Source organism: Lutra lutra, chromosome 9 (genome assembly GCF_902655055.1).
Source record: "Lutra lutra chromosome 9, mLutLut1.2, whole genome shotgun sequence".
NCBI lineage: Eukaryota > Metazoa > Chordata > Mammalia > Carnivora > Mustelidae > Lutra > Lutra lutra.
In genome coordinates, this window is record NC_062286.1 from 139,790,325 (window position 1) to 139,815,974 (window position 25,650).

At 46.9% G+C, this 25,650-nt stretch overlaps 1 protein-coding gene across 10 annotated transcripts; it reads left to right on the forward strand.

Annotated features, from left to right (window-relative positions):
* Nucleotides 1-25,589, forward strand: STX16 (syntaxin 16). Of its 10 annotated transcripts, XM_047744469.1 has the most exons (11): nt 7-815; nt 8,658-8,669; nt 14,626-14,754; nt 15,047-15,162; nt 15,287-15,394; nt 15,794-15,934; nt 16,801-16,966; nt 18,042-18,133; nt 18,686-18,829; nt 20,076-20,156; nt 22,545-25,589. In XM_047744469.1, the coding sequence occupies exons 5-11, from the start codon at nt 15,302-15,304 to the stop codon at nt 22,647-22,649; spliced, it is 822 nt and encodes a 273-aa protein (XP_047600425.1). In that variant the 5' UTR covers nt 7-815; nt 8,658-8,669; nt 14,626-14,754; nt 15,047-15,162; nt 15,287-15,301; the 3' UTR covers nt 22,650-25,589. The 10 variants fall into 10 exon arrangements, with proteins under 10 accessions (XP_047600428.1, XP_047600418.1, XP_047600419.1 ...); XM_047744466.1 differs by lacking the exon at nt 14,626-14,754; XM_047744470.1 differs by lacking the exon at nt 14,626-14,754 and having other exon boundaries at nt 747-866.
* Nucleotides 25,590-25,650: the final 61 nt, after the last annotated feature.

Consider the following 25,650-nt stretch of genomic DNA (forward strand, 5'->3'; position numbering starts at 1 on the left):
TCAGATCCGGGGATGGAGGGAGCCGGAGAAGAGGAGTGAGGAGGCTGGGGAGGCAGGCCCTCTTGCCCTCCTGGAGGCCAGCAGGCCGCTGTGGCAGTGGAGGACCAGGCCGCCCAGAAAGGGAAGGGGTCAGGAGGTCGGGCCCGGGCCTTAGCCGGCTCCCACCAGGCCCAGGAAGGGAGGGCCAGGCGCCCTGGAGTTCAGGGCCCAGGCCTGTCCCGGGGTTGTCCAAAGGAGGCCTGGGCCAAGCCTCTGGTGGGGAAACTGAGTCAGAGGCAGGCCTCAGGGCCGGGCCTCGACGCCTGCAGCCAAGTTAGGGGCAGGGGGCACAGACCCTTGGGGGTCTCAGAGACTAAAGGGGGGTAGGGGGCTTCAGGGCCTCCCAGTCCAGAGCCGGATTGGCGAGTTAGACGCTTGTAGATCCAAGGTTGGATTGGGGTGGGGTCTCTGGGACGTTGGCCAGCCAGGCAAGGATTGGGGGGATTCAAGTGCTTAGAGATCGAAGGCAGGCCTGAGTAGGGGGAGTCAGACCATTGGAAAGCCTAGGTGGTTATTTGGGGAGGGGTCTCCGCGCTTTAGCGAGGCGCAAAGCTGCGCCTGTTGGGCTCGAGGCCTTGTCCAGAGGGGTTTCCGTGCAGGGCGGGCGGCCTGGGCCAGGCCAAGAGAAAGAAAGTGAATAAACCAGGACGCTCAGTGGGCGGGGGGCCCGAGAGGGGGGTCCCAGAGGGTGAGCCATGGCCACCAGGCGTTTAACCGACGCTTTCTTGTTGTTGCGGAATAATTCCATCCAAAACCGGCAGCTGTTAGCCGAGCAAGTGAGTAGTCACACCACCTCCAGCCCTCTGCATTCACGTAGCATTGCTGCGGTGAGTCTCCCGGCGGCCTCTCCGACACGCGCGCCGTGTGCACGGCGGCTCTGCCTGTCTGTCTGTCTCTGTCTGTCTCTCTGTTTAAAAAAACAAGATAAGAGTCATGAGACTGAGAGTGGTCGGAAGCGCCAGGCCCCCCGGCGCGGGCCGGGCACGCCTCTCAGCCCGGCTGGGGAGCCAGCGGCTGGAGGCCCCCGCTGCAGCTCGGCCTGGCCCGCTCCTGCTCACTTCCGCACCCCTCCCCCACCCCACCCCCGCCGCGGCCGTCACCGCGCGGCTGGCCGCCTCCAATTTACATATGTTTTAACACGAAGATTGGGGGAAAATTGGGGCCTTTCTGAAGCCTTTTTGTCTCGTTTTGTTTCAGCCCCCTCCTCCCCCCCGCCTCCCACCCCCGTACGGGGCCTCACTTTGGTCCTGATGGCCGGGTTGCGGGCTCGCAGAACCCCCATCCTTGCAAATGCACGGCACCCTCCCCCCCCCAAAACGAGGAAGCAGTGGGATTGTGTGTGTGCGTGTGTGTGTGTGTTTTGTTTTGTTTTTTGTTGTTTTTTCCCCACCCGTTTTCTTCTCCTGGCCTCGCCGCCCTGGATGGGGCCGCGTTCCCCGTGAATGATCGCCTCGCTGTTGTTCCCGGGGGCTCGTGTGTGTGTGAGACTGAGGTGCTAGGATCTTCGTTTTCCATTTCCCACACAGGAAATTAAGCTTTTCCCTCCATTCGAACTTTAAAAAAAAACAACAACAAAAAACCATGGTGTGTATGTGAAAACTAACCTTCAGAATAGCCCATGTTTTTTGATTTAATTACCTGAACCTTTCTTTAGCCCCGCGGTGGAGTCTACCAGGGAGGCCGGGAGGATGACTGAGGTGGTTTTGTTTGTTTTCGAAGAGGTCTGCTTTCCCTTTCTGAGCCTCGGTTTCTTGCTCTTTCTTGCTCTGATCAATAAGGCGAGGGGTCTGGGTGCTCCATACCGGACAGCGATGAGCCCTGGAGTACCCGAAATTGAAAAGTGAAGTGACAAAACTGGTTGATGGGGGGCTCCTTGCTGCAGACAGGCAGGGGGAGGGAAATAAAGTGACCCCCAAACCAGACTCTCAGGCATTATACTTGAGACTCGCAGCTTTGGGGATCTCACAGTTATTTCTCCCCTTAGGGACCATATTGCTTCTTAATTTTTTTCCTTTATGACTTTCCCGAATGCTTCTGAAAATCATGCCATGTGTCCTGGTGATGGAAAGACCGTCCACAAAGACAGTTTTTCCTTTTTGTAAATCACAAGTAGAAAATGTCTTTGGCCATATTGCTCCTATAGAAAAACTGTTTCAAGCCGTTTGAACAGTTTGAGGAATAAAATAGTGTAGTCGGGTCTAAAAGCATAGAAAGCAGGGATGGGGTGTGTTTAGATTTTTATTTGCTTAAGAATTTGAATGTTTTTTTTTATCCTGCATGCTAACTAAAGAAATCTTATTATCCGGAAATAAGTGTAAATGGACGCGGGCTAATTCCAGTGCAGATTTTGGAAAGAAGGTTCTGAAATAAGGCAAGAATTAGAGCGCAGAAACCAAATGAGTAAAACTCCTCAGTGGAATTTCAGTTTTATCAAATAAGATGTCAAAATTGCATATTCCTTACATGGCTTGATTTTAGGCTACTGATGGGGGAGAAAAACCCCACAGAACTAAAACTCGCATTAACGTTTCTAAGGTATCAGTTTTAATTTATTGAAAAACGTTGTTTGCTTTTAAATTTTTAATCGTATATAAGGTTCACAACGCCCTGAACCATTGGGTAACATGAGACTTTTATTCTTATTAATTATTAAATCAGACAGTTTAAAAACCTGGTGTCTAAGCCGGGAAGCTTTTTAAAAGTGCATCTTTAAGTCAAACAGATTTTTTAAAAATGGTTTTCTACGTTGGGCAATTAAAAAATATATATATATATGTATATATACATATATATATATAAGCTAAGGCAGATAATTAAATATGGATGGCTGGAGTATACAATTCGGAAAAATAGATATGTCAACAAAAGGTGCAGATATGTATAGCAAACTCAGACAATTTCTTGAAAATAGATTTCAGGATCAGACTAAATACACACATCTCAGAACATTCAAAGATATGTTCTGTATATTTTACCATTTAAAATACTCTATACCTCGATTAGTCTATTTGGAATTTTTCTCAGATTGTAAGCAATCAGATCATGTAAAATATCCTTGTAGTTAGTTCAGAGGATCTAAAAAACAGAATTTGCAATTAAACAAAAATGGCTTAAGTTAGAATTTAAAAAGAAAATACACATTCATATTTTTGTGCACATTAAAAAAACACATGGCATGTCAGATTTTTCTGAAGCGTTCAGGGGCAAAGTATTATATCTTCAGTTTGCTTACAATTGATTCAACAGAAACGGTTCTGCACACACACACACACAAAATTAAACATGGCAAGTGTTAACATGACTAAGTACAGGGTATAATTCTTTCGACTTTTCTGGAAGTTGGAAAAGTGCTATAAACATTTGGGAAGAAAGCCATGTCTAACACAATTTTTTAAAACTTTATCAAATAACTTAGGCATTGTTTTCTCTGCATATCTAGCTCATAGAAAGGCTAGCACCTCGTTTCTGAATTGGAAATTTCATAACCGAGTAGCAAATCAAAGAAAATCATAGTTGTTAAATTTGAAAATAGACTGGGTTTTAGGTGATATTAGTAATGATGAGTTAATTAATTATAATTAAGTTTGTTAATTTTATCAGAGATACCTACTGAAATGTTTAGTAGTAAAATGTTAAAATGCCACTTTTTTATATACTTAAACCCCTCCAGATAAAACAAATAAGGGAAAGTATTACTGATCGTTAAGCCTGTTGAGGACTATGGGGTGACATTATACCATTTTACATACTTTTCTGTATGTTTGAAAAATTATAAATAAATACTTAAAAGATATATACAGGTCACTAAAAACGTGAGAAAAATAATTAAAAGGAGACAATTTGCACATATGTAAAACTTGAGTAATTAAAAAGGAAGCAACTAAATTTTAGAGTTTAACTTAATTTAAAAAATCATAACCTGAATTTTCTAGTTCCTAGTTAGAAGAAAAAGCTATAGAAGTTGATTTTAGTGTGTGTTTGTTACCTCACACACAACCCAAAAGAAATCAGTAAATCACGTTGAACTGATAGTTTGGGGGTTTTGGGGTTTTTTTTTTTTTTTTCAAGTTTTAAATCTGAACATTCACATCCTTATTTAAGGAAAAAGCTATGGAAATTGTCAAGATGTATGCATGTGTGTATATCTCACACCTCAAAGTACACCTAAAGCCGTATCATTCAAGAAACTTAAACATGCTTTTTTTTTTTTTTTTTGCATCCTACTTGGAGGGGGGAAAAACCCCCAGAAGTTGGGTGGTGGGGGGGGCTTATTGTGCATACCCACATGCATGCATACTAAAAGAGGTTTTTGCAGCGTTCAGGCAAATACGTCACAGCTAAGCAGGAATTTAAGGAGGATGTACAGCGACAAAACAAAGTCCCCTAGGTCTCTGCTGACCTAAAGGTCCTTGACCCCACATCCCCTCTGTGATAACCCCTGTGCCTCTCTTCCTTGACCACATTCTGTGATGGCTGTAGGAAATTCCAGCAGCCAGTCATTCCACCTCTTGTGCTACCAAAAAAAGTCTTTGCCCATATGAACCCCAACTCTGTACCTTGTGTCCTGTGGTCCTAGCTTGGGTTCTGGCCCTCGGGGTCTCTGACACGGGAAGCCTCTTCCTTCTGCACGATCGCCCTGCAGCCTTCGCGTTGCCGAGAGCTTTCTCCGACTAGCTCAGCACTCCCTGCTCAGACAGCCTGGTTAAGTTTCTTGCCTGTGAATGAAACCTAGTGTTTCTGTATGCTTTTTCAAGTTTACCACCCAGAACTGAACAAAATTCCACTTCACTGTGTTTTTGCTTGTACTGATCCTGGCAAAACTAATTGTTAGAAACCGACTGGGGTTTGGTTTTTAGATGTGGAGCAAAATGCAGTGGTTGGCATTTCTCATTCATTGTGTTTGGGCCTCAGTGTGGGCTCCCCATCACCGCTGAGCCGCAGGGCACGTGTGAAATAAAGGAAGGCGCAGGACTTGAAGTCTGGGAATTTAGGGGTACGTCGTCGCACTCGGCGGCTGACCCAGAATGTGTCTGTAGGCAAGCTTTTTAAACCCTTCCGACGTCTTTGCCTTATTTATAAGTTGAGGGGCTTAAGTTAGGTGAGTTCTAGGGTTTCAATACAGTTTCTCCTGGCCCAGCACACAGCCCTAGCTTTCATTCAAAAAGGAGAAGTAGTCCACAGCGTCCCCGAGCCCCTCAGCCCGGTGTCACGCAGAAATCCCGGGAAGCAGCTCCAGTGCTTTGCAGAAATAACTCTTGACATTGTTTTGGCCAAGTGCAGGTTTTAAGGCATCACCTCATTCAAGCAGTTACAGGCAGCTTGGCTTTAAGTAGCTGAAATGAATTTACAAAATAAAATAATCATTCCAAAAAACATGTAAAGTCTTAAATGAATGAAACGTAGTTGTTGAGTTGTTGTCCCATCTAATGAGGTGCTGTAGGACGCGGGTGATTGCTTTGATCTGGGACGGATCTGAGTGAGGGATTGGAGCGACAGGTTAGCATTCACTGCCTGACCTGTCCTCTGCTTGAAAATGACGCCCAGTCTGTAAATGGAAGCTGGGGTTAATTGGTCTTAGATTAGTTTGGAACCAGCACATTATTTTTAATGAAACACGGTATGCTTTAGGGGAAAAAAATGATACTCAGGATTAACTAAGGTTGTAGGAAATCTGAAATCCTTCGTCAGTCTTGACGGTAATATTTGCCAAGGCTTACTGAGAGCTAACTGTGTGCCTGGCACTGGGGCTCTGTGCATGTGGGCACTTTCCGTGTATGGCCTCATTTCATCCTCACAGAGCTCTGTCACACAGGTGCTGTTGTTTTTCTCATGAGACAGATGAGGGAACTGAGGTTTGCAGGAGTCGGGGAGCTCGCCCAGTGCCACCCGCCTGGCGAGTCAGGGTGCTGGGATGGGGCCTCGGGGGACCCTGGCTCCAGAGGCCCGTGCTAACCCACTGGGCCACAGCAGTGCTGGCTGCCTTTCCAGGACTCGTGGCGCAGGTCCTGGGAAATGGAAGAACCCATTGTTTAAATCTTTTTTTTTTTTTTCTTTTTCTTGCACTAGGCTAGCATCTTCTGTATGTCAGTTAGCAACCACACAGAGTCCATTTTTACCAGCATATTGAAGGTTCTAGTCCCCACTGAGTCTGTTGGAAAATTAATTCTCTGTCTTTAGAATGCAAGTATGAAATCATTGTATATTTCTCTTTAGATTCATTTGCTTTCCTGTCTCTAAAGATTCCCTTTGAGCAGTGAGGCTTATTTGAGAATAAGGGTACTTTGTTGGATAAAAGTGAAGCAAACTTTTATTTGTGCAGTCACGGAAATAAAGTAAACAGCACTATAGCATAGACCTGTGCTTCCAACTCCGTTTGCTCAACTTTCCCAGACTTCCTGAGTAAACACAGATGGGTTTCCACTTACTTTTCAGTTTTATGTAGAAAGTTCTTTAGACTATAAATTCCACGTGCTGCTTGGAGTTTCAGTGTTTGCTTGATTATATGCCATGAGCAGGTCAGAAACCTACATTCAGACATTGTAAAGATTGAGAAGGTGATGATGTGCAGTAACGTGTTTTCATTTGGCTATATTTTGGTTTTTCCTGATGGTAATTCTAAATGTTTTAATTTAATTCCTGACAGAATTTTCTGGTAATTTGGTGGCTGGGGGAGTTTTGAAGGCCTTCTCTTTTTGAATAGCAAAATGGGATTGGCGGGGGTGGGGGGGGGCTCTTTGAAAAGATGACCTTCTGAATTTAATTCCAGATGTGGTATGGTAGTAGCTGCCTATGGCTAGTAATAACCTGAATTGTTAATAAAATTAGAGGTGCTGGAAGCTGGGGTGGATGGCGGCCCAAACACCTGGGTCTGTCCTCATCTCAGCCATTAAGCTCTGAGATTGGGGAAATGGATTTATAGATTTTGAAGCTTAGTTTTCTTACTTGCGATAGAGAGTGTCTTACTTAGCCGGTGATTCTGATTTCACCTCTTAGCAACTAATAATTGTAGAAACCAAAAGATCAGGATGTGTGTGCTTGGTTAATAATCGAGGACAGGCTCCCGAGCGGCAGAGATCTTAACCGTGGTTTGCAGTGACACTTTGTCCAAAGATCAGATGCCAAGGAGCTGCCGCAGAACAGGCAGATGGACAGACGGAGACCCCGAAGTTAGGGGTTTGCCCTGTGCCTTGTTTTATTAATACAAACATTTCAGTTCTTTCTTGATGAAAATGTTAAAGTTTTTAAAAAATAGAAACATTTTCTTTTTTTCTTTTTAAAGTAAAAGGTAATTAAATCAGATTTCCATTTGACACTATCTTCTCTGTTAAAATATTCCGGTACTACTGTCACGGCAGGTGTGTATATAAATAGAGTTCACTTTGCTCTCAAAACAAATTGTGGGAGGAATGAAGAGGACTTTCAGCTTTCTATAATGTCAGCTAATTGAATTTTTACATGGAGGAATATTGCTTGATTACACTTTTTATTACTGTCATTGTTTAATAATATTTTGGCCCTGATAGACCAGTTTCATTTGCACTATTAATTTTTAAATAAGGAAGTTATGTTTTTAATTTTCTAAATTTACTGCTAAGCATTAAAAAAAAACACAGTTGATTATTGAAATTTACCAGTAATTATTTCACTGATCAATACTACACGAAAGAAAAAAAGACCTCGTTGTGTAGATTATGCATCATTAGTAAATATCTGTTCAGAAGATAAAGTTCCATGTCGATCTGAAAAAGGACCTTTAGTTTTAAATTGAAACTTAATCCTCTGGCTGCCGGTGCTGCTTCCTTCCTACCCCCCTTAGGAAAAAAAAAACTCTCCTTATCTTTTTGTTTTGTTTGTTTACTTGCTTTACTAATAGCTTTATAAATAACTATGTGCTTTCTGGGCTAGTAATAATATACGGCAAATGGGGAGAGTCTTTCTTTCTTTTACCACCTGTGTCTCTCTCCGGGGAAGAATGGTTCCCGGCTTGCTCATTACCATGGATAAAGCCGTGTCTGCGGGATTGAATTTGTAGAGACCTTACATGTGTGGTCACTCAAATATTATCTGAATACAGCCATAGATGATTTTTGTGGGGTGTTCATTTTCTAATTTTGCTGCATTTGCAGGGCTGATTTACATGCTGAATGTACATGTATTTGACACAGTGAAACTGCATTTTAGCTTTGCTTTCTTTTTTTTTTTTTTTAATCTTCCTAAGGGAAATTTAGAATATTGTGTGTGATAGTTTATATTTACAAAACAGATTGGCATTATATTTTAGTGAAAGTAAAGCGAGTGTATTTTATTTGTTTATTGTATTTTAATTTTTACAGCTGTTTATTATTTGTTTCCTATTTCATTCACCAAAACAACAATCACAGTAAATAAAGAAAAATATATATTGATGTAGCTTTTTTTTTTTTTTTTTAAGGAACAATCAAAAGGGGAAGATTTTTTAAATGCCTGGGTTAGTGGATCTTTATTTTTAGTTTGCTTTAGAGTTGCTTAAGATCAGTGTTTTCTCAACTGACCATACCTTATCTGTCTGTCCCCATCCTTCTTTTTCTCTTTGCTATCCCTAACTGGATGGGACTGATGGGAACGACATGTCTCTTCAGGAGCTGGATGAGGTATTGTGTTTTGAATATTTTTGTATGTTAGTTAATAAAATTATGTCTGATTTTTCTTGAAGTCTTTGGTCATATACAGAATGCTAACAGAGCTTATATATATTTTAGCATTTACTTTGATTACCTATAATTGTTGTGCTTAACAATTTAATCCTCAGGATTTATTTAATATGCTTTCACACCAGGTAAATTGGTGGTTTAGGGACGGGCTTAAGGAACTATTATTTACTGCTCTTAGGAAAGTGTCTCGGCTTTGGCAGCAGTAAAGATGGAGCCTTTTCTTGCACTTCCAAAACCCCAGATTGTTTTTAGGATTATGTGTGTAACTCACATGGAGTACGGAAGGACGGGATGTCTGGGGAGAGCCCGAAGGAAGGAGGGCTCAGGCCCCGGGGACCCGCCCAGGAGGCTTCGCAGCGCTGTGTTTGGGGTGAGGCTGGTGAGCCTCCGTGCGTGCTCACTGAGCTGGGGAGTGCGGGGTCTGCTTTCTGCCCCCTTCCCAGCAGCACACTTTTGGCCTTTTCCTGACTTACTGACAGTTCACCCAGAAGATGAAGAGGGTGCATGTTCCTAGCACTTTATTCTAGAAGCGCTAATGGAAGGGTCGAGGGGCAAGGAGATTGAACTGTGGCTGTCCATTTTGTGTCTCCATCACTCGTTTCAGCAGCAAAGGGGTAAAAATATTCTTCCTGAGGGTAGACCTTTTAAAAAGAGTAATGGAGGGGGTGTTTTTTGTTTTCGGTTTTTTTTTTTTTTTTTTTTCGAAGTCTGACCAGTGAGCTGGGATTAGGGTGACTTTCTTTAAAACCATTGGGGCTCCTAACTAGAAGATAAAGATCTACCTGTAAGCTTTAAAATCCTTTTTAACTCGTTGATAATAGCAACAGACAGGGGACAACTTCCATATCCCGCGTCGAGAACTGGTGAGATAACTGAGGTGGATCGTGTCCTGATGCTCCGTCCCTCCGACCGAGCGCAGCCCTTCCCCGCGGGCCGCAGACCCCTAAGCTCCCAGACCTGTGGCTGGGTGCAAAGGAGCCCGGAGCCAGATAGCACGCACGATGTGATTCCCGCTCACTCGGTTTCTGATTTAGAGAAGAAGGACTCACATTGGTGCTTGTGCGTACTTAGAAGGTTTCTGAAGAGACAGCAGTTTGCAGTGGACACCATCCAGGAAAAGTCTGGGATGGAGGAGAAACTTCCTTTCATTGCTTACCTTTTTCGTAGGTTGGATATCTGTTTTTCAGACTTGTGCATGTATTACTTTTGTCATTGAGAAACAATAGGATTTAAAAGCAGCTACCCTTAGGCGGTAGCTCATTCAGCCACGCGCCATGGCTTTGCGGACCAGCCTCGACCGGCGTGAAGGTCTGGGGCTTACGGGGGAGGCCTTGTAGAACAGAGGTTCCCCCTTGTTGAACAGTTCGGAGATACGGGCCTTATGGCCCCCAAAGGGAAGTGTGCGATGGGGGACAGATAGCAACAGGACAACTTGGGTTGAAGAAGCGTTGACCACTGTCCACATGGGGATCGCATCTAAAGTCAGGGTACTCAGGATTGGCCCTCTGAGCCAATTTCCAGTCTTTCCTCCTTCCACTGTTGGAGTTAGCAGGCCCTCTGCTTTTCTTCTTAGCTTCTGGGCGTTTAAAGGGGCTCTCCACATTGTCACCAGAGACCCTGCATGGAAAGCCCCTTCGCCACACACAGCTCACGTGCTGTCGGAATTCTCTGTACTCAAAGCCCAGTCCCCAGCCCTGTGCACGGGGCCTTCTCATGTTCTCGAGCGCTTCACTTGGCCCTTCGTGTCCTTTGTCCAGACCCATTCCATCTTTTATGGAGTGTAGCTTCCAGAATTGCATTTTATTTACTTCTTTCCATCTCCTTACTGGTGACTCAGCTAGTTATAATTGTGTACTTGTTACTGCTAAATTCCCAGGTGCTGAGGTAGGGTCTGGGGATGTTTGGGAAGGGTGTCCAGAACCCCGCCTCACCGGAGCTGCAGGGGTGCTGCAAATTAGTGCCTTCTGGGAGTGGTGAGAGTGACCCCCTGGTCCTGGGCGTGAGGTAGGTGGAAGCACACCCCTTTGTAGTTGAGGTCTGGGCAGACTTTGCTGACTGCACCCCTTGGGTCTCCCAGAGTAGAGCCATCCTGTTCGGTGGCACTCCATAGTGTGTCCGCACTAGACTGTCATTCTACTTAAATCAGCTTGAAAGTCTGCAGCCTGGGGGACCACTCTTCTTTCTTCTCCAGAAGGACCAAGTGCGGTGTCCCTACTCTCTTAACCCAGAGAAGTATCTGGCCCTCTCCTTTGCTCCCTGCTCTAATCTACTCCCTCTTGTATAACAAAGTCATCTCCCAAGCTGTTGGGTTTTTAAAATTCATAATAGGACGTAATAAAAAATTACAAGAAGTAAATGTCAAGCTCTCCAACCACGTAGCCTGGGCAGCGGGGAGTGATACAGTGGGGACATGGGGGCCCCAGACTGGGCCCACTGGTCACCTGCTGAGAATGTCCGTCATGGGGGAGCCAGCCGGTGGTAGGGAGGAGGCAGGGGCTCATTGTCCATATTTGTACAACAGGGGGCAGTCCCCTCCAAAGACTTGTTGGGATACAGAGATCAATTTAGTGGAAGGGCAGCACTGACAACTCAGGCCATCATTGCTCCCTACTGATTTTTTTTTTTAAGGATGTGTATGATAACTGAGAAGAAAGGAAAATCAGTGAAACTAGCAGCATTTATATCTGTCTGGATGGTGTGATTCTCTGATTTTTTATTTCTGTATTTTTTTGTATATTTAAAAAGGTGTCTGTTTTGAACATTTTTTGTTTCATAACCAGAAAAAGTAATCACTATTTTAAAACTTTCACAGATTTTAAAAAACAGACGGTAGTGCTGACATCCCTCGATCGAGTTATGCCTGTGGCCTGACTTCATCATATGGGCTCCTAATTCTCTCACGTGGAAGCGAGGGTGGCCAGGCTGTAATTTTCAGCGTCCCTTCTGGCCTTTTTAACTGTTCACTGCCACAAGCGATCCAGAATTGTCGATATTGTTTCTTGTTGCCAATGCATTATGACTGAACGTAGTTTATTTATTTTATTTTTAGAAGTAGGGTCCGGGGGGTGGGAGGGGGAGTGGGTCTGACCATGCTAATCTCGACAGAGGCTTTGCCTTGTCCTTAATCTTACAGTACACTAACTCAGGGTTTTCTAAGAGTAGAGAGGCTCTATATTCGGAGCAGCCAGATTTATAAGAGTCTGTGTGTGTGTGCGTTCCTTCCATAGATCAAGAGCTTGTCCGTACCGTCTGGTGCTCTTTTAGGGGCGAATGTCAACGTCCAAAGTGGATCAAGGGCAAAAGATGACTTGAGTGAGACTAGTAAGAAGCCTTTTGGGTGTGCTGTTTTGAGCTTCTGTTGGAATTTTCCTGTGTTGGCAACCCTGGGTTAGGGTCACACACCCCCACAGTTCTTGGAGGACAGAGCCACAAATCAGAGACAGGAATTCTGATATTCTTATGAGTACAATTTTTACTAATTTTTTTTTTTTATTTAAAAAATAGGGGAAGATATTTTACTTGAGAAGCACAAGTTCATTTAAGAAAAGCTTTAAAGACCGGTGTCCTATATTCAGAGAGGGGACTAAGTTGAAATTCAGCCAGGATGAGTAAAGAGAATTAAAAATCTGGCCATTTTTAAAGCCTGTGTTGGCTAGAATGGCAGCTTGAAAACTGATATGTCCTGGGTCTTAAAAAAATAAGAAAACATGTTCTCAAATGTGAAGTGAGGTTTCTGAAACTGAAAGGGTGATTGTTTTGCACTTAAAATATGTTTATTTAATGTTCATCTTTGTTCCTGTTTCAAATAATTGACATTTATCTTCAGTTGTGTTTACTCTTCTCAAAACAATGTGGTTTTTTAAATTTAAAGTTTGTACTGATAAAATAAATGACACATTTCATCCAAGTGCTGCTGAATTTCTTTTTCACGATAAGCATGGCTATAGACTATGTTAGGGAGGGGACAGGTTTTCCCATTTTTCAAATTGGCAAAACCCTGATGCAGTGTAGGGGATGCTAGGGCCAGCCTGGCCAGCTGGCATCTGTCCCCTATGGGCGGGGGTCTCTTCATTAGCAGGCTTCCTTAGAACATTTAAAGAGAAATGTGTTTGCCCCAGTTTTGACTTACATGCATTTTTGAGGGGAACACAGCTCTTGTGTAAAATTAAGTACTGCTGAAAAGAGGTGAGTCCACTTCAACTGACTTTTCTCATCTGACAGTTTCTCATTAGTTTCAGCTAAAGTGATACTAATTACTATCCAGATAAATTTAGATAAATACCATCTCTGCATCTTTTTAGTTCAGTATATTTGTAAAAACAGTACAAAGTGAGATCCTGAGTTTAAAAGCCATAAATAAAACAAATTATTACGCCATTGAAAACGATACAGTAAAAAAACATAGCGGGACGGGTAATAAGCCAGGGTCGCGAGAGCAGTGTCGCCCGTGAGGAGGCGCCGCAGCGGCTCAGCCTTGCTGAGTTTTAAGAGTTGGAGGTGGAGGTTCCCGTTCTGCTCCCGCGGGCCCACGGCTCTGTGTCCAGCACCGCTGTGTGCGTGGCCGCCTCCCCTGCCTTGGTCCCTCTGCCCTGCACGAGGTTGCACACCTCCTGGGGACTTTGGAGCAGGAGTTGGAGGAACAGACAGCCCCGCTGCTTGCTGTCTGTCCTGCTCTGTCTAGGATGAGTTGGACCCTCATCGCCGCGTCCACAGAGGGTCAGGGAGGGAGACCACTTTCGCCTGTGCGTTCCCTGGGAGCCTGCCCTGTAGTCCCAGGCACCGCTGGAGCGGGGACTGGGGCTGAGGACTGTGTTTCCTGGTGGTGTTTCAATCTGGAGGCTTCTTGTCCTGATTTGTTTTCTTAGCAAATTGCAGTTCTGTTTCCCGGGCCTGCCAAAGGGCCGGGCTGCTCGTGCAGTAGATGGGGCTTCTGGAGTCCGCCCGCCCGGTGGTCGTCTGTCCCGGGATAGCTTTGTGACCTTGGGCAAGCTCCTTAACTTTTCTGAGTTTCAGTTTCCTCATTTACAGATTGGAATAATAGTTCCTAGCTCACCTAGTTTCTCTGAGGACTAAAACAATACAAAGAACATAAGATCCCTATTAGGGAGCTCTGAAAAGCGAGCTGTGCCTGAGGGTTACCGCTTCGTGGACTCAGCCCGGGATCGCGCAGGTTGGATGACACACGGTTTGTTTACAACTGCAGATGACACCGTGGTCCTGTAGGGTCCACGCGGCGGCGGAATGCTGGTGACTTAATCACGACTCACAGATGCTCCGGGAGCAGTTACGAGGATTCTGGTCCCTTCGTTGTGGTCATTGCACACGGTGTGATCTGTGAATGCACAGAAGGCCCTAAGCCCCTAGGGGCAGAACTGGGCGAGGGGGTGGAGTGGGGCAGGGCAGATTCAAGACCCCAGTTTGCTTGTAAGAATTTTGCTATAAACTGTTCAGGATTTAGGGCTTATTACTTGAAGAATTTTTTTAATGTAGGTTTTTCCTTACGTTCTGTTTTTCCCCTTTATCTGTGGATTTTAAAATTTTGCCTTGTTCCTTTATTAGAAAAGCAAACAAGTATTTGCTAAATGAATGAAAAAATAAATTTAGATAAATGCAAGGAAGGGGGAAGAAAAGCAATATAAATTCTTCACCCAGTTCTGCAGTATGATTTAGAAAATTTACAAAGTATTACCTGTACAAGACTTATATATTGTTTTCCATTATTTTTTGATCATCATTTGGATCTTTGGAAACTGGCAGTTCTAAATTCTGAGCTCTGGAGGCACCTCAGGATTCTTTGAACCTGTTCACTGCCTCTAGGCAAGAGAGCAGCTTAACCAAGCAGACCCACGGTCACCCTCCGCATCTTCCAGGCTTTCTAAGGCAGTGTCTTATGCAGGAAAGATCAACGGGAACGCTCAGTATCATTTCAAAATAAGTGAAAACGTTGCCTGTGGACGTTGAGCTGAAGAAAGGAAGCGGCAGTCAGGATTGCAGTCAGATTTTTCAGGACGGCTTTTGCCAGATGGTGGGTAATTCGCTAATCATTTTAGGGAGCTCTTTCACAGGTTTTAACACACAGTTAATGATCTTGTGACCAAGATAACTGGGTCAGCCCCATTTCCAAAATAAGCTAAATGTGTGAGAGTGAACCTCGCTCCTGTTGAACGTTTTGAGTCCACCTGTAACCTAGTGTTTTTTTAACTTGCATCTGACTGCATTAGTTTTTGAGGTTCATGCCGTCGTGCGTTACAGTACTAGTACTAAGAGGTCTTTCTGTTAAGGATCTTTTGTTGATTTTTTTTATTACATTTCTATAGCCAGATCAAGTCAAACTCATGTTCACAAGTATGTCCAAGAAAATTAAGAACTGGTGCATGAAAAGATAGGAAAACAGTCCCAAATCCTAGCAGTTTCAGAGCAAGCTTATGATCAGGCAAGTGCACTTACTCCTCCATTTTTTTGTCTTCTTAGGGAGCGACATTTAAGAGGGTGTAAGAGTTTGCCTATCAGAGTGGAATCTGAATGATGTTTTTTCATGTCCCTTTATTTCCCCGTAGCTTGCTGATGACCGTATGGCTCTGGTGTCAGGCATTAGCTTAGATCCAGAAGCAGCAATTGGCGTGACAAAACGGTCACCTCCGAAATGGGTGGACGGAGTGGATGAAGTAAGTCGAATGTTAGTTTCATACTTTCTTATTTCTGTAAGTCATTACGATGCCGACGTCTGTTACGCTCTCTGCCATGAAGACTGATCCGGTTACACTTGAGTGCACATCCCTGGAAATACTTTGCTTTAGGTTCATTCAGTTCACACACCACAAGAAGAGGTGTGTGTGTGTGTGTGTGTGTGAGCGATCTTGGCGTTAGGAGTGACTACCTGGATTATAGAGAGAAACTGAAGAGCTGTGTGACGAGGAGGGGTGTTTGAATGAAAAGTTGCTCACGCGTCAGTGAGCCTACAAGTCGGCCGAAGCCTGCGCTCGTACTCGGGTACAGCGAATTGTCTGGGAGGCCGACGACGCCTGGCGGGCATCAGTGGGGTCCTGGTGATTTCGTTTGTTTAGATACAGTATGATGTCGGCCGGATCAAACAGAAGATGAAGGAGTTAGCCAGCCTTCACGACCAGCATTTAAACAGACCCACCCTGGATGACAGCGGCGAGCAGGAACGCGCCATCGAAATAACCGCCCAAGAGATCACTCAGGTGAGGGTGGAAATGGACCCCGGGGGACGGGCACTTCCCAGCTTCTCATGACCCTCTCAAAAGCCATTACGTGGTGCAGACTCTAAATCAGATCACACTTCCCAACCCCAAGTTCACAAAGGGACATGAGGCCCTGAGTTCCCCCAAGAATCAGCATGTGTAGTAGAGGAATGGGGCTGGTTTTCTCAGTGGTCAGTAGATACCACCACGGACTGAGTTAGAAGTGTGTACCTTTAATTGTGTACTAGTGATTACAAATTATTCATGTCCTCGTAATTGGAAAAGATCGGGAGCTGTTGCCCAAGACTCAAGTATATTAGTATCCTTGAGGAACTTAGTACCCTAGAAGAATTCCTTGTAAAATGCTCAACTTGAGTAACTTTTAAGTAAGCTGACTAGTGTGTGAGCTCTAGTGTTTTACATTTTGTACTTGTTTGCGTCTCCTGGTTGTGATCAGCAGTGGAGGGGCCAGGTGCTCCGGGAGAGCCCTGGGTGTTGGAATGTTTGAATCCCAGCTCTTGGCAGGGTAACAACGCCATGGTTCTCATCCCTCTGACTCTGGTGTTCTCACCTATGAAATGGGAACAGTAATATTAATGCCTGCCCCAGGGTGGGCATGAGGGTTAAGTGAGAAGATGGCAACAGCAGGGCGACACATGACGACGCGTTAGAAGGTGCGCCCCGCATCCTTTCCCGTCTGGTTGGGTCTTTCTGAGGATGTAGAGGAGGCCTCCGGCAACTTTGATCTGGTCCCCTTCCCCGAGGTCCATCTGCGTGAACAGAGCGGTTGCCGTCCCTGGGACGGGAGTGCGGAGGCGCTGGCGCCCCTTCCCGGCCCGCTGTGAGCCATGGGCTTGTTCTCCCAGCTCTTCCACAGGTGCCAGCGAGCCGTGCAGGCCCTGCCCAGCCGGGCGCGCAGGGCCTGCTCCGAGCAGGAGGAGCGGCTCCTTCGCAACGTGGTGGCCTCGCTGGTACAGGCTCTGCACGAGCTGTCCTCCGGCTTCCGGCGCGCGCAGTCGGGCTACCTCAAACGTGAGTGTCACCGGCTGCTCTGAGGGCTTGGGGGTCGCGAGAACGCCAGCGCTAGGACCGCGACCGCTTCGGTTTTCATCCTTCTCTTCTGCTGCTCGTTTTCCCTTTCCTCCTCTGCCCTCCATGATTACCCCTGGGGGAACTTCACACCTCCCGGAGCCCACGGAAGCCCCCGCCCCCAGCCGCCCCCACGGGAGGTGCTGCCTGGACTGAGGCTGAGCGCAGGCTGTCGGGACAGCCCACAAGCAGCGAAGCGTCCGGCTTCAAGAATTGTGGGAGAACCCTTCCAGCACGTTTGCGAAGCCTGTAGCTCTCCAGATGCGGGTCGGGGGAAGCTGCTAACAAAGAGGAGAAATGCGTTGTAATGACGTGGAAGCTTTATATTTCCACAACAACTGAAGTGTTGGAGTGCCTGGAAACCTTTTCTGCGAGTAGTTGAACCCCTGGCTGCTGGCTGCTTGGCACTAGTGACCCACTCAGCCTACCTTTTCTTCTAGACAGTGGGAAGTCTGGTTGGCCACATCCGCATTCGAATTACCTCATAAACGGTTCTACTTGATTGCCATTGTAATCAATAGTATCCCCACATACTGAAAAAACAGAAACCAAAACCTTAGTCCCCCCACCTCTGACAACTGGCATGTTTGTATTTTAATTTCAATACTTCTGAAATTTGCTTAGGGCCATTTGGAATTGTTACTAGAGATGCTTCTAGAGAGAAATACTGATGTTTAAAAAAAAATGTTTTGTAACAGCAGTTAGATGAAATATTTCTGCCTCACTTAGAGACTCTCAGGTGGCTCTAAGTGTCGCATTGTCACTCACTTCGCATCAAGTGAATTGTACATGTGTACAGTGTGATTTTTATCTTGAATAACCCTCAGTGCTTGCATATCGTTACCTGTTTATAATCCTTTACTCTCCCCCCGCCTCTGTTGGAGATAGGCTCCTTTTAAAGCTAAGAATATCTCCATTTTGACTGTTGAGTTTTACTCTAGATTTCCCCTTTTTAATGGTGGAACAGTAACCAGGATGGTTTACGTATTCGAGTAAAGTGAATTCCTATCTGTGATAGGCATGAAGAATCGAGAGGAAAGATCCCAGCATTTTTTTGATACGTCAGTACCACTAATGGATGATGGAGGCGATAATACTCTTTACGACCGGGTACGTGACGGGGCTGCACGACGGGCTGCTGCGCATTTGCGCTCCGCTCTGTTCCTTCTCCTCCTAGACCTGTAGCTTCCGTGCAGTGCCGATGGGGCAGCGCTGCTTGACCTGTACGTCCGTCAGGTCGTTTTTGCGGCAGGTGGAAGAACAGTCATGGGGGCCATGCTGTTCCTTCCTTTCTGTAGGCTGCAAGGAGGCCTTGCCATCTGCCTTCCAGAGCCTTCGGGAAAGCAGTCTGCGCACCGCACGTTGGGAAGAACCCAGAGAAGTGCAGGGTCACCCCCGGTGGTTTTGCTGCTCGGCCCTGCGTAGCTGCAGATGGGTTCTCTTCGCGTCCCCTGCTTCAGCCCCTCGTGCTTCAGACTGTCCTGCTTGTTGAGGAGTTTGGACCTTTCCTGTCAGGGAAAAATAAGTGCTTATGTGTTGTGTTGATGTGCTCTATAGAAATATTTTCAGTCTTTAGATGGTATCTGCAGCCGCACAGTGTACCATCTGGTGGGGGAAGAGGAGAATCTAAAGCTACAAATCCGGTACTTCTTGTCTCGCTAGGGTTTTACGGACGACCAGTTGGTGCTGGTGGAGCAGAACACGCTGATGGTGGAGGAGCGGGAGCGGGAGATCCGCCAGATCGTGCAGTCCATCTCAGACCTGAATGAGATATTCCGGGACTTAGGAGCGATGATCGTAGAGCAGGTATGTGCTTTACCTTCCTCATCGCCGAGTCTTCCTGCCGTGACATCTGGTCCTTCTGGAGACTCTTGAATCTGCATTCGTGTCGGGAAACAAAATTTGACCCTCCTCCCCCCATGTATGTGTGTTTGTGTGTGTGTGCGTGTGTGCGCGCGCGCGTGTGCTTACACGCTTCCGTGGGTCTGTGTATGTGCAAATGATAGCCATATACTAATGTCCATTTCCTATAAAACTACTGATAATGTGTATTTTTTTAAGTAAAAGATAAACATGGGTAGACAGTCTCGTGTTCTCTGCCCGTACTTCAAGGATGCTGACGAGACCACCCGACCGGGGCGTCTGGTGGGTTCTGCCCCCACTCAGCAGTGATTCTGGAGGTAGATAAGGTTTCCCTTCTAATTTTGGCAGGTTACTGTGTAAGGGCAACTGGAACCACTAGCTTTCAAGTAGAATTAAATTGTTTGTTCAGTGTTACAATCTGATTAGGGTATTTTATTATCTCGCCAGCAGGGATTTGGGTCCTGATCCCCCTGCAGCCAGCTGCACAGTGGAGTGTTGAGGCCATGGAAGATCTAGTTACAGTAATTACTCCCGCGGTTCCCGAGGAACTGCGCTTGCCACCTCGTCTGATGCAGCGGGTTCCATTAAGAGCTCTGTTCTCCACATAGCCTGGTGTTCCCTTCTTTCCGTTTGAACCGACAGATTAAACAATTAAAAACAAAATTCTCCTTGAGGCAAACGTGTAATTTTACATGGTGGGTCGGAGCTCACCGTCTCTGTTCTGACCTGTGGGCACCCGTGTTGACGTTGACAGGCGTGCTGGTCCGTTTGCAGGCCTAATCGTGACTGGGCCTGGCTTAACCAGCGCGCTCTGCTCACTGGAATCCAAGCATTTAAGCAGCCCATGGGCACAGAAGTCAGGCCCTCACCTCGCAGAGCCTGTTTCCACCCAGCCGTGGATCTCTTAAAGCCCCAGAAAGTCTGAGTGTGGCATATGTTAGAGCGGCTAAATCCGAAAAAGAAACCTCAGTTTGTCAGTATTTCTTTCTGACGAGTTAGACTTCATGTAACTAACACAGCACTCTGCCGCTGAGTGCCTCACACTGCTTGATGATGGGTTCCAGAGCTTTCCGTGTGCCCCTTTCCAGCAGCGGTTGAGTAAAACAGGTAGTGCTTCGGTCATGGCGGCTGCGGCTGCAGGTTCCCAGTGGCCGTTGTCGGTCGTCTGTAACTGTCATCTCTCACTCAGGGTACAGTCCTTGACAGAATTGACTACAACGTTGAGCAGTCCTGTGTCAAGACCGAAGATGGCCTGAAACAGCTTCACAAGGTAATGCCGTGCGTTTCCACAGCTGAGAGTTCGGGGAGCCATTCTCGAGTACCCGGGACACGGGAGGGGCTCGCAGCGGCGGGGCGTGCGGGAGCGCCCTGTGTCTGTGTAGGCGGCGCCGACCGCGGGGGACCTGGTCACCCTGCTGCAGGGAGCCACTCCACGGGCGCCTTGCACCTGGATTCGAAAATTGCTGAGAAGTGACAGGAGATTATAAAGGAATGGGGCATTTCTTCCTTTCAGAAATTATTTCGTTCTTCGGCTCTTCTTGTTTTAGGAAATCAAGGGAATATGGGCGTTTGCTAGGTCGAACATTCTGTCCACTTGTTGCTGCCGACTCAGGTCTCTCTTGCTGTGACGCATTTCTGATGCATTGCTGGCAGAGGATTGTTCTGGAGCAGATAAAAATCTCATTTTCCCTTTTAATTACCGCAGTATGTCTGTGTGCCACCTTGAGAAAAGCATAGTTTGTTGAAGTGAGAGTAGCTCTCTTAGTCTTTGCTAATAAGGTAGCTATTTCTGGGATGTCCTTCATGATGTTTATTGAAAAATAACCGGGAAGCGTCTTAGGAATCTTGTCATCAGTGATGAGAAACGTCCAGAGGCACCGAGCAGCTCCCCTGTGTAATTGGGAGCGCCTTTTCTTTAAAAGGAACAGATGCTCGTACTTCGCAAATACAGTAAGTCCCGTCCATTTCCTTGTAGCCGTCGAGACCGTGTGATGGTTCCAGCCATGTAATGAGCATTTTTCCAGCCCGCACATGGACGGCTCTGCCGCCGTTCGGAAGCCAGTTGCTCTCCATGGCAGGGGTGGGCCCCGTCTGACGATGACACCAGCTTTACGGAAAGGGAACCCTGCACCTCCCTTCCATGTGCTGGCGGCCGCGGCGGGGCGCAGGTGACGCCAGCGCACGATGGAAGGGAAGGGCCTGCCCGGGCGAGCAGAGGGCTTCTTGAGCTGCCGAACCTGCGGATGAAAGACTGATAACTAGCTTGAGTTTTCTGCCCTGAAATACCCACTTTCTGATACGCTGTTGAATTATACATTGGTTTTGAAGTTTCTTAAATAAAAGCTAGTGAGACATGTTTTGTAAGAAGGCACAGATAAAGGGCAGAGCTTTCTCTGCAGGAGTGTACAAATCCAGTGGGAACTAGAAATTTTGTTTTGGGTTCTACTTTATAAATCACTTTGAGAAGCTTTAAAGTATATCATTTCATATCGGCTTCCCTGGTGTTCTAGGTTCCGTATTAGAGCAGCAGACGTGCTTCAGCTTCCCCCTCCGGTCACACGGCTGTCAGTGGCGTGGCTGGCCGGTCCCCTGGCAGTCCCCTCATCGGAGGAGGATGGAGCCTGGGGGTGGTTCCGCACGGGCCGGACTCTGCTGATGGGTTAATCTGCTCGCCCCGATGTTTCCTCCTGGTTGTTGAGTGGTTCCCCGTGGGTGTGCAGGCTCCCTTAGGAAACAAAACCACCAGTCAGAAGGTTGATGGGGACTGCGGAGGTAAAGCAGAAGAGATTGGATATTCTTAGACGTTTCCATCGGGCTGTCTCCTTCGTGTCCTTCCCTGTGAAGGAGCATCACCTGGGGAGGGTAACCTCGCAGCTCCCTCCTCGGCCACACTCCTCTCCCGGGTCAGTCCCCAGGAACCCAGGTGGGGCGTTTTTGTGTGGAGCACAGCAGGCGTGGTGTGAGTGAGGGCGTCCCCCTCCCCGCCCCCGCCGCCCAGCCCTGCCCAGGGCCTCCAGGCTGCTGTGTGCAGGGGAGGAGTGCAGCAGGTGCTGAACTCCGGAAGCTCCCTTCCGTGGTGCTGGCGGAAGCACTTCGGGCGAGCGACTATCCCAGGGAGGCTCTTCGTGCTCTGAGTCCCGTGGGGTGTACTTCCGCACTCCTGTTGCTGCAGAGGGGTGTTCCTGTTTCCAGCATCAGGGGAGGCAGAAAACGCCCCTCTTGGGGGCCGTCAGTTCATACACACTGGCTGGGGTGAGCTCAGCCCATTGTTGGAGGTCATCACGAAGGATGACCCAAAAACTGTGTCCAGAAACAGGAGGCTCTCCTCAAAAGAGTGGCTCCTTGGGGTCAGTGGAAGGGGGAGGAGAAGCAGGTCCACCCAGCCCTGGGGTGGAATCTGGGGCTCCTGCCGCCAGCCTGTGTCCTTTGTGGGCCCGGGCTGGCTCCCGTGCACCCAGGGTAGCTCGGTAGCTACGGCCTTCTGCAGGCTGTCCGCCCGCATTGAGGAACGTGCTAGAACTGGCGGCAGGGCTTGTCGTGACGTGACGTAGCCTGTGGCAGAGAGGCCAGTGATGCAGACAGAGCCGCAGGCCCAGGACTGGAAGACTTGATTTTGGATTTTTGGGAAAATGACAGCCTTTTTCCCCTCTCTCTATAGGCAGAGCAGTATCAAAGGAAGAATCGGAAGATGCTTGTGATTTTAATATTATTTGTCATCATCATTGTCCTCATTGTTGTCCTCATCGGCGTGAAGTCTCGCTAGGCATCCGTGGGGCTGCGTGTGCCACCCGCATGGCCTCCCAGGCGCGAAGGGCATGGCCACCCCGCGGACACAGCAGAGGCGCGGGCTGTGGACCGCGTGGGGGCCGCGAGCGCCGGCCTGGACTCCTCGTCACAGTCGTGCTCAAGCAGAGGGAATGGGCTTCTGGTTTTCCTTCGTTGTCAAGAATTTAAGGACCTTTGCTACTGCTGCAGGATAGAGATTGAGCAGTGTTATCAGTCATAATATATATTTTTTTTAGAAAGAGAAAATGAGTTGAATGTTTACAGGCACTCCACAAGCTGGTCGATACTGTATGTGCATATGTTATTTTTTTAGCTGTCATGTCGGAGCAACATGTTAAAATAATTTTTGGAAACATTTTTTAAAAACCATCTGGTTTTTAAGAAATTTGGTACCAAAAATTTGTGAGTAGAGGCAAAAATGCCTCTTCATCTTTCTTTGTATGTTTTCCAGTTGAAAACAAACTGAGAAGTCCTTTAAGAATTTATAATCCATTCCCCATTAACTTAATTTAGCTTTTCCATCACTGTTAATGATCAGAGTAACAAAGTGTGAAAAAGAAGAAACCATCATTGATGGTAATTAACACATTTAGATGGGCCGGTTACAACGGCCTCATAAGTTTGAGTTAACTGTAAATGGGCTGTTCCTCATCCAGAATCCGTGCCCTGCATCTTCTACTGTAAACCAAAAGGGGTTACTAAACAAAACCACCTAAACTTAGAAGTTGGTAATTCAAACCGACCTCACCAGAAAACATGCAAATGGAAGATGGGCAGTGTCATGGAAGTCACCAGAATCAGCCGGTGTGTCCCTGTGCTCATCCCCAGCGGTCCTTGCTCAATCCATTACTTCTATACTAACCACATAATGGCCTGTTCAAACCAGACACCATTTAATGAACTGTGAATTTACACACAGGCCGTTCTGAATGGGCCGCCCCATTTAGGATTAGTGGATCTCAAATTATTAACCAAACATCACTCCGTTTCAAAGTCAGATACTCCACCAGTGGTATGATTTATCAGCTCCTTCACTGCTGCTAACGTGCCCGAGAAAGTAGGCATGTTCCTGCAGATTGTGAAAATCTGGATTAGGAAATCCCTTCTTTGCGTGAGCATGAATCAGATCGCCAAAGCAAGACTTTGCCGTTTACTTACCTATTATTAATATGGTGCTCGAATATATTTCTAGAACTGTAGAATAATGTGGAAAGTGATGGCGACTTTGAAAGCTGAAGTTGTTCATGTTTTATTGGGTCTTGAGACACCAGTATCTTTTTAATGGTCTTTGTATAATTTCCGATGGCTTTTCCATTGTTTTTTTTTAACCTCTCCTAAAAAGTTTGAGAGGAGCATGACTTCGTTAAATGTGCCGTGCTTTATTTGGATCAGTCACATAAAATATCTCTTTAGGATTGACTTTCAAGTAGGTTTCTGGAAACTTAAACTCAAGTCCAGAGGTTCAAGTCATCCAAACAGATCGTGGTCTTAATACCCAAACCCACGTCCCAGCCTTCCCTTCCCAAGTCGTCTGTGACTCCAGGAGGCCACTGGTTTTCATATTACTGCCATGACTGTAGAATGATCTAGAGGTGCCCCTGGCATTTCAGGAAATCACGTGGTATTCCCTGACAAACAGTTATTTATTGGGAAAAAGGTCGGGAAATATGAACCCCCACCTCCTGGGTCACCCCCGACACGTGGGGCTTCTCCAGACCTCGTGAGGAGCTCTAGGCACTCCTTACTCACAGCCGAGTCGAATCCGGTGGCAGAGTCTGGGTGTCCCGGAGACCAGCTTCCCCGAGGAGCAGGGCTGCGCCGGGCAGGGCTCTTCCCTGCCCGACGGCCTCCAGTGGCACTCCTGGATGACTGGTGGAGCTTTTAACGTGCTCAGTCTTACCCTTGAACGAAAGTGACCCTTTAAGAAAGGATCGCACAAGAAAGAAGGGATCGCCATTTATTTATGTTTATTTTCAGTTAATAGGGGTGATCGGGGATGGTTTTTGCTCCCTACCCCCTCACCCCATTTGGGTTAAATAATAGAGCTAACACACGTGGTGTCAAGGATCTCGAGTGGTCTGAAGCCGGCGCGGGGCCAGCAAAAGCCCCACTGTCTGCTGCCATTGCCTTGCCCCACGGCGGGAGGCCGCCCCAGAACCTGGCGCCAGCAGGCCCAGCTCCTCCAAACACTGTATTTTTCTTTTGAGCCTTTGTTAGGGAAAGATCAGCTGCCTTGGGGCAAGTAAGAGAAAACTGGTAATGGAGTCCCGGTCCCTCAGGGTCATTCTAACCCTCTGAAGGAGACGGGCTCCTGCAGACAGGCCCTCGCGTGCGAGAAGGTCGAGGCATCCCTCCGTCGGGCTCTGGTCGCGAGCCTGCGGTGCGAGCAGAGAAGAGGGCCGGCAGGGAAAGCTCCTTCTGGGCACCCCTGGGCTCAGCCCCGGACACCTGCCCCCTCCAGCAAGTCCTGGGGTGGTTCCTTGGATGGCACCGGAGAGGAGAGAAGTCCGTGTTGACCGTGGGGTCTCCAAAGCTGATCTTTCCCGAGATTGTAACTGAAATCTACTGTCTCTTCTTGTATTAATTTGGGGGTGGGGGGTGCTGTCTTCGCCATGGACGTGAAGCAGTGTATGTCTCTAATTTAACGGATTTACCGCTTTCTCTGCTAATTGAGAGAGCATTATTTATTTGTTTTGACACAAGTGCTTTCAGTGTTTTATCCTAGCTAATGGCTTCTTAAAGGTAATAAAACCCTTCCAACCTAATTGGTCAGATAAGACTTTTCTTCTTGTGTGCTTAAATAAAGCAATTAGTGAAGCGCTTCTATCCAAAATGACTTTTTTTTGTCCTTTTTTAAAACTAATTTACTGTTCCTGGAAACTTTTTGTACAATAAAGCAGTCGTGCGGATTAAAGAACATGCTGCAGTCCTCGTATTAATTTTAACGACGGGGCTTGCATTTCTTCCAATGCGTCTGT

Bases quoted from the DNA above. Each gene is read 5' to 3' on its own strand.
- STX16 (XM_047744462.1), top strand. From the start codon at position 735: ATGGCCACCAGGCGTTTAACCGACGCTTTCTTGTTGTTGCGGAATAAT. The intron at 15,395-15,793 runs GTAAGTCGAATG...TCGTTTGTTTAG, and splicing joins GGGTGGACGGAGTGGATGAA to ATACAGTATGATGTCGGCCG. The intron at 18,830-20,075 runs GTATGTGCTTTA...TCTCTCACTCAG, and splicing joins GAGCGATGATCGTAGAGCAG to GGTACAGTCCTTGACAGAAT.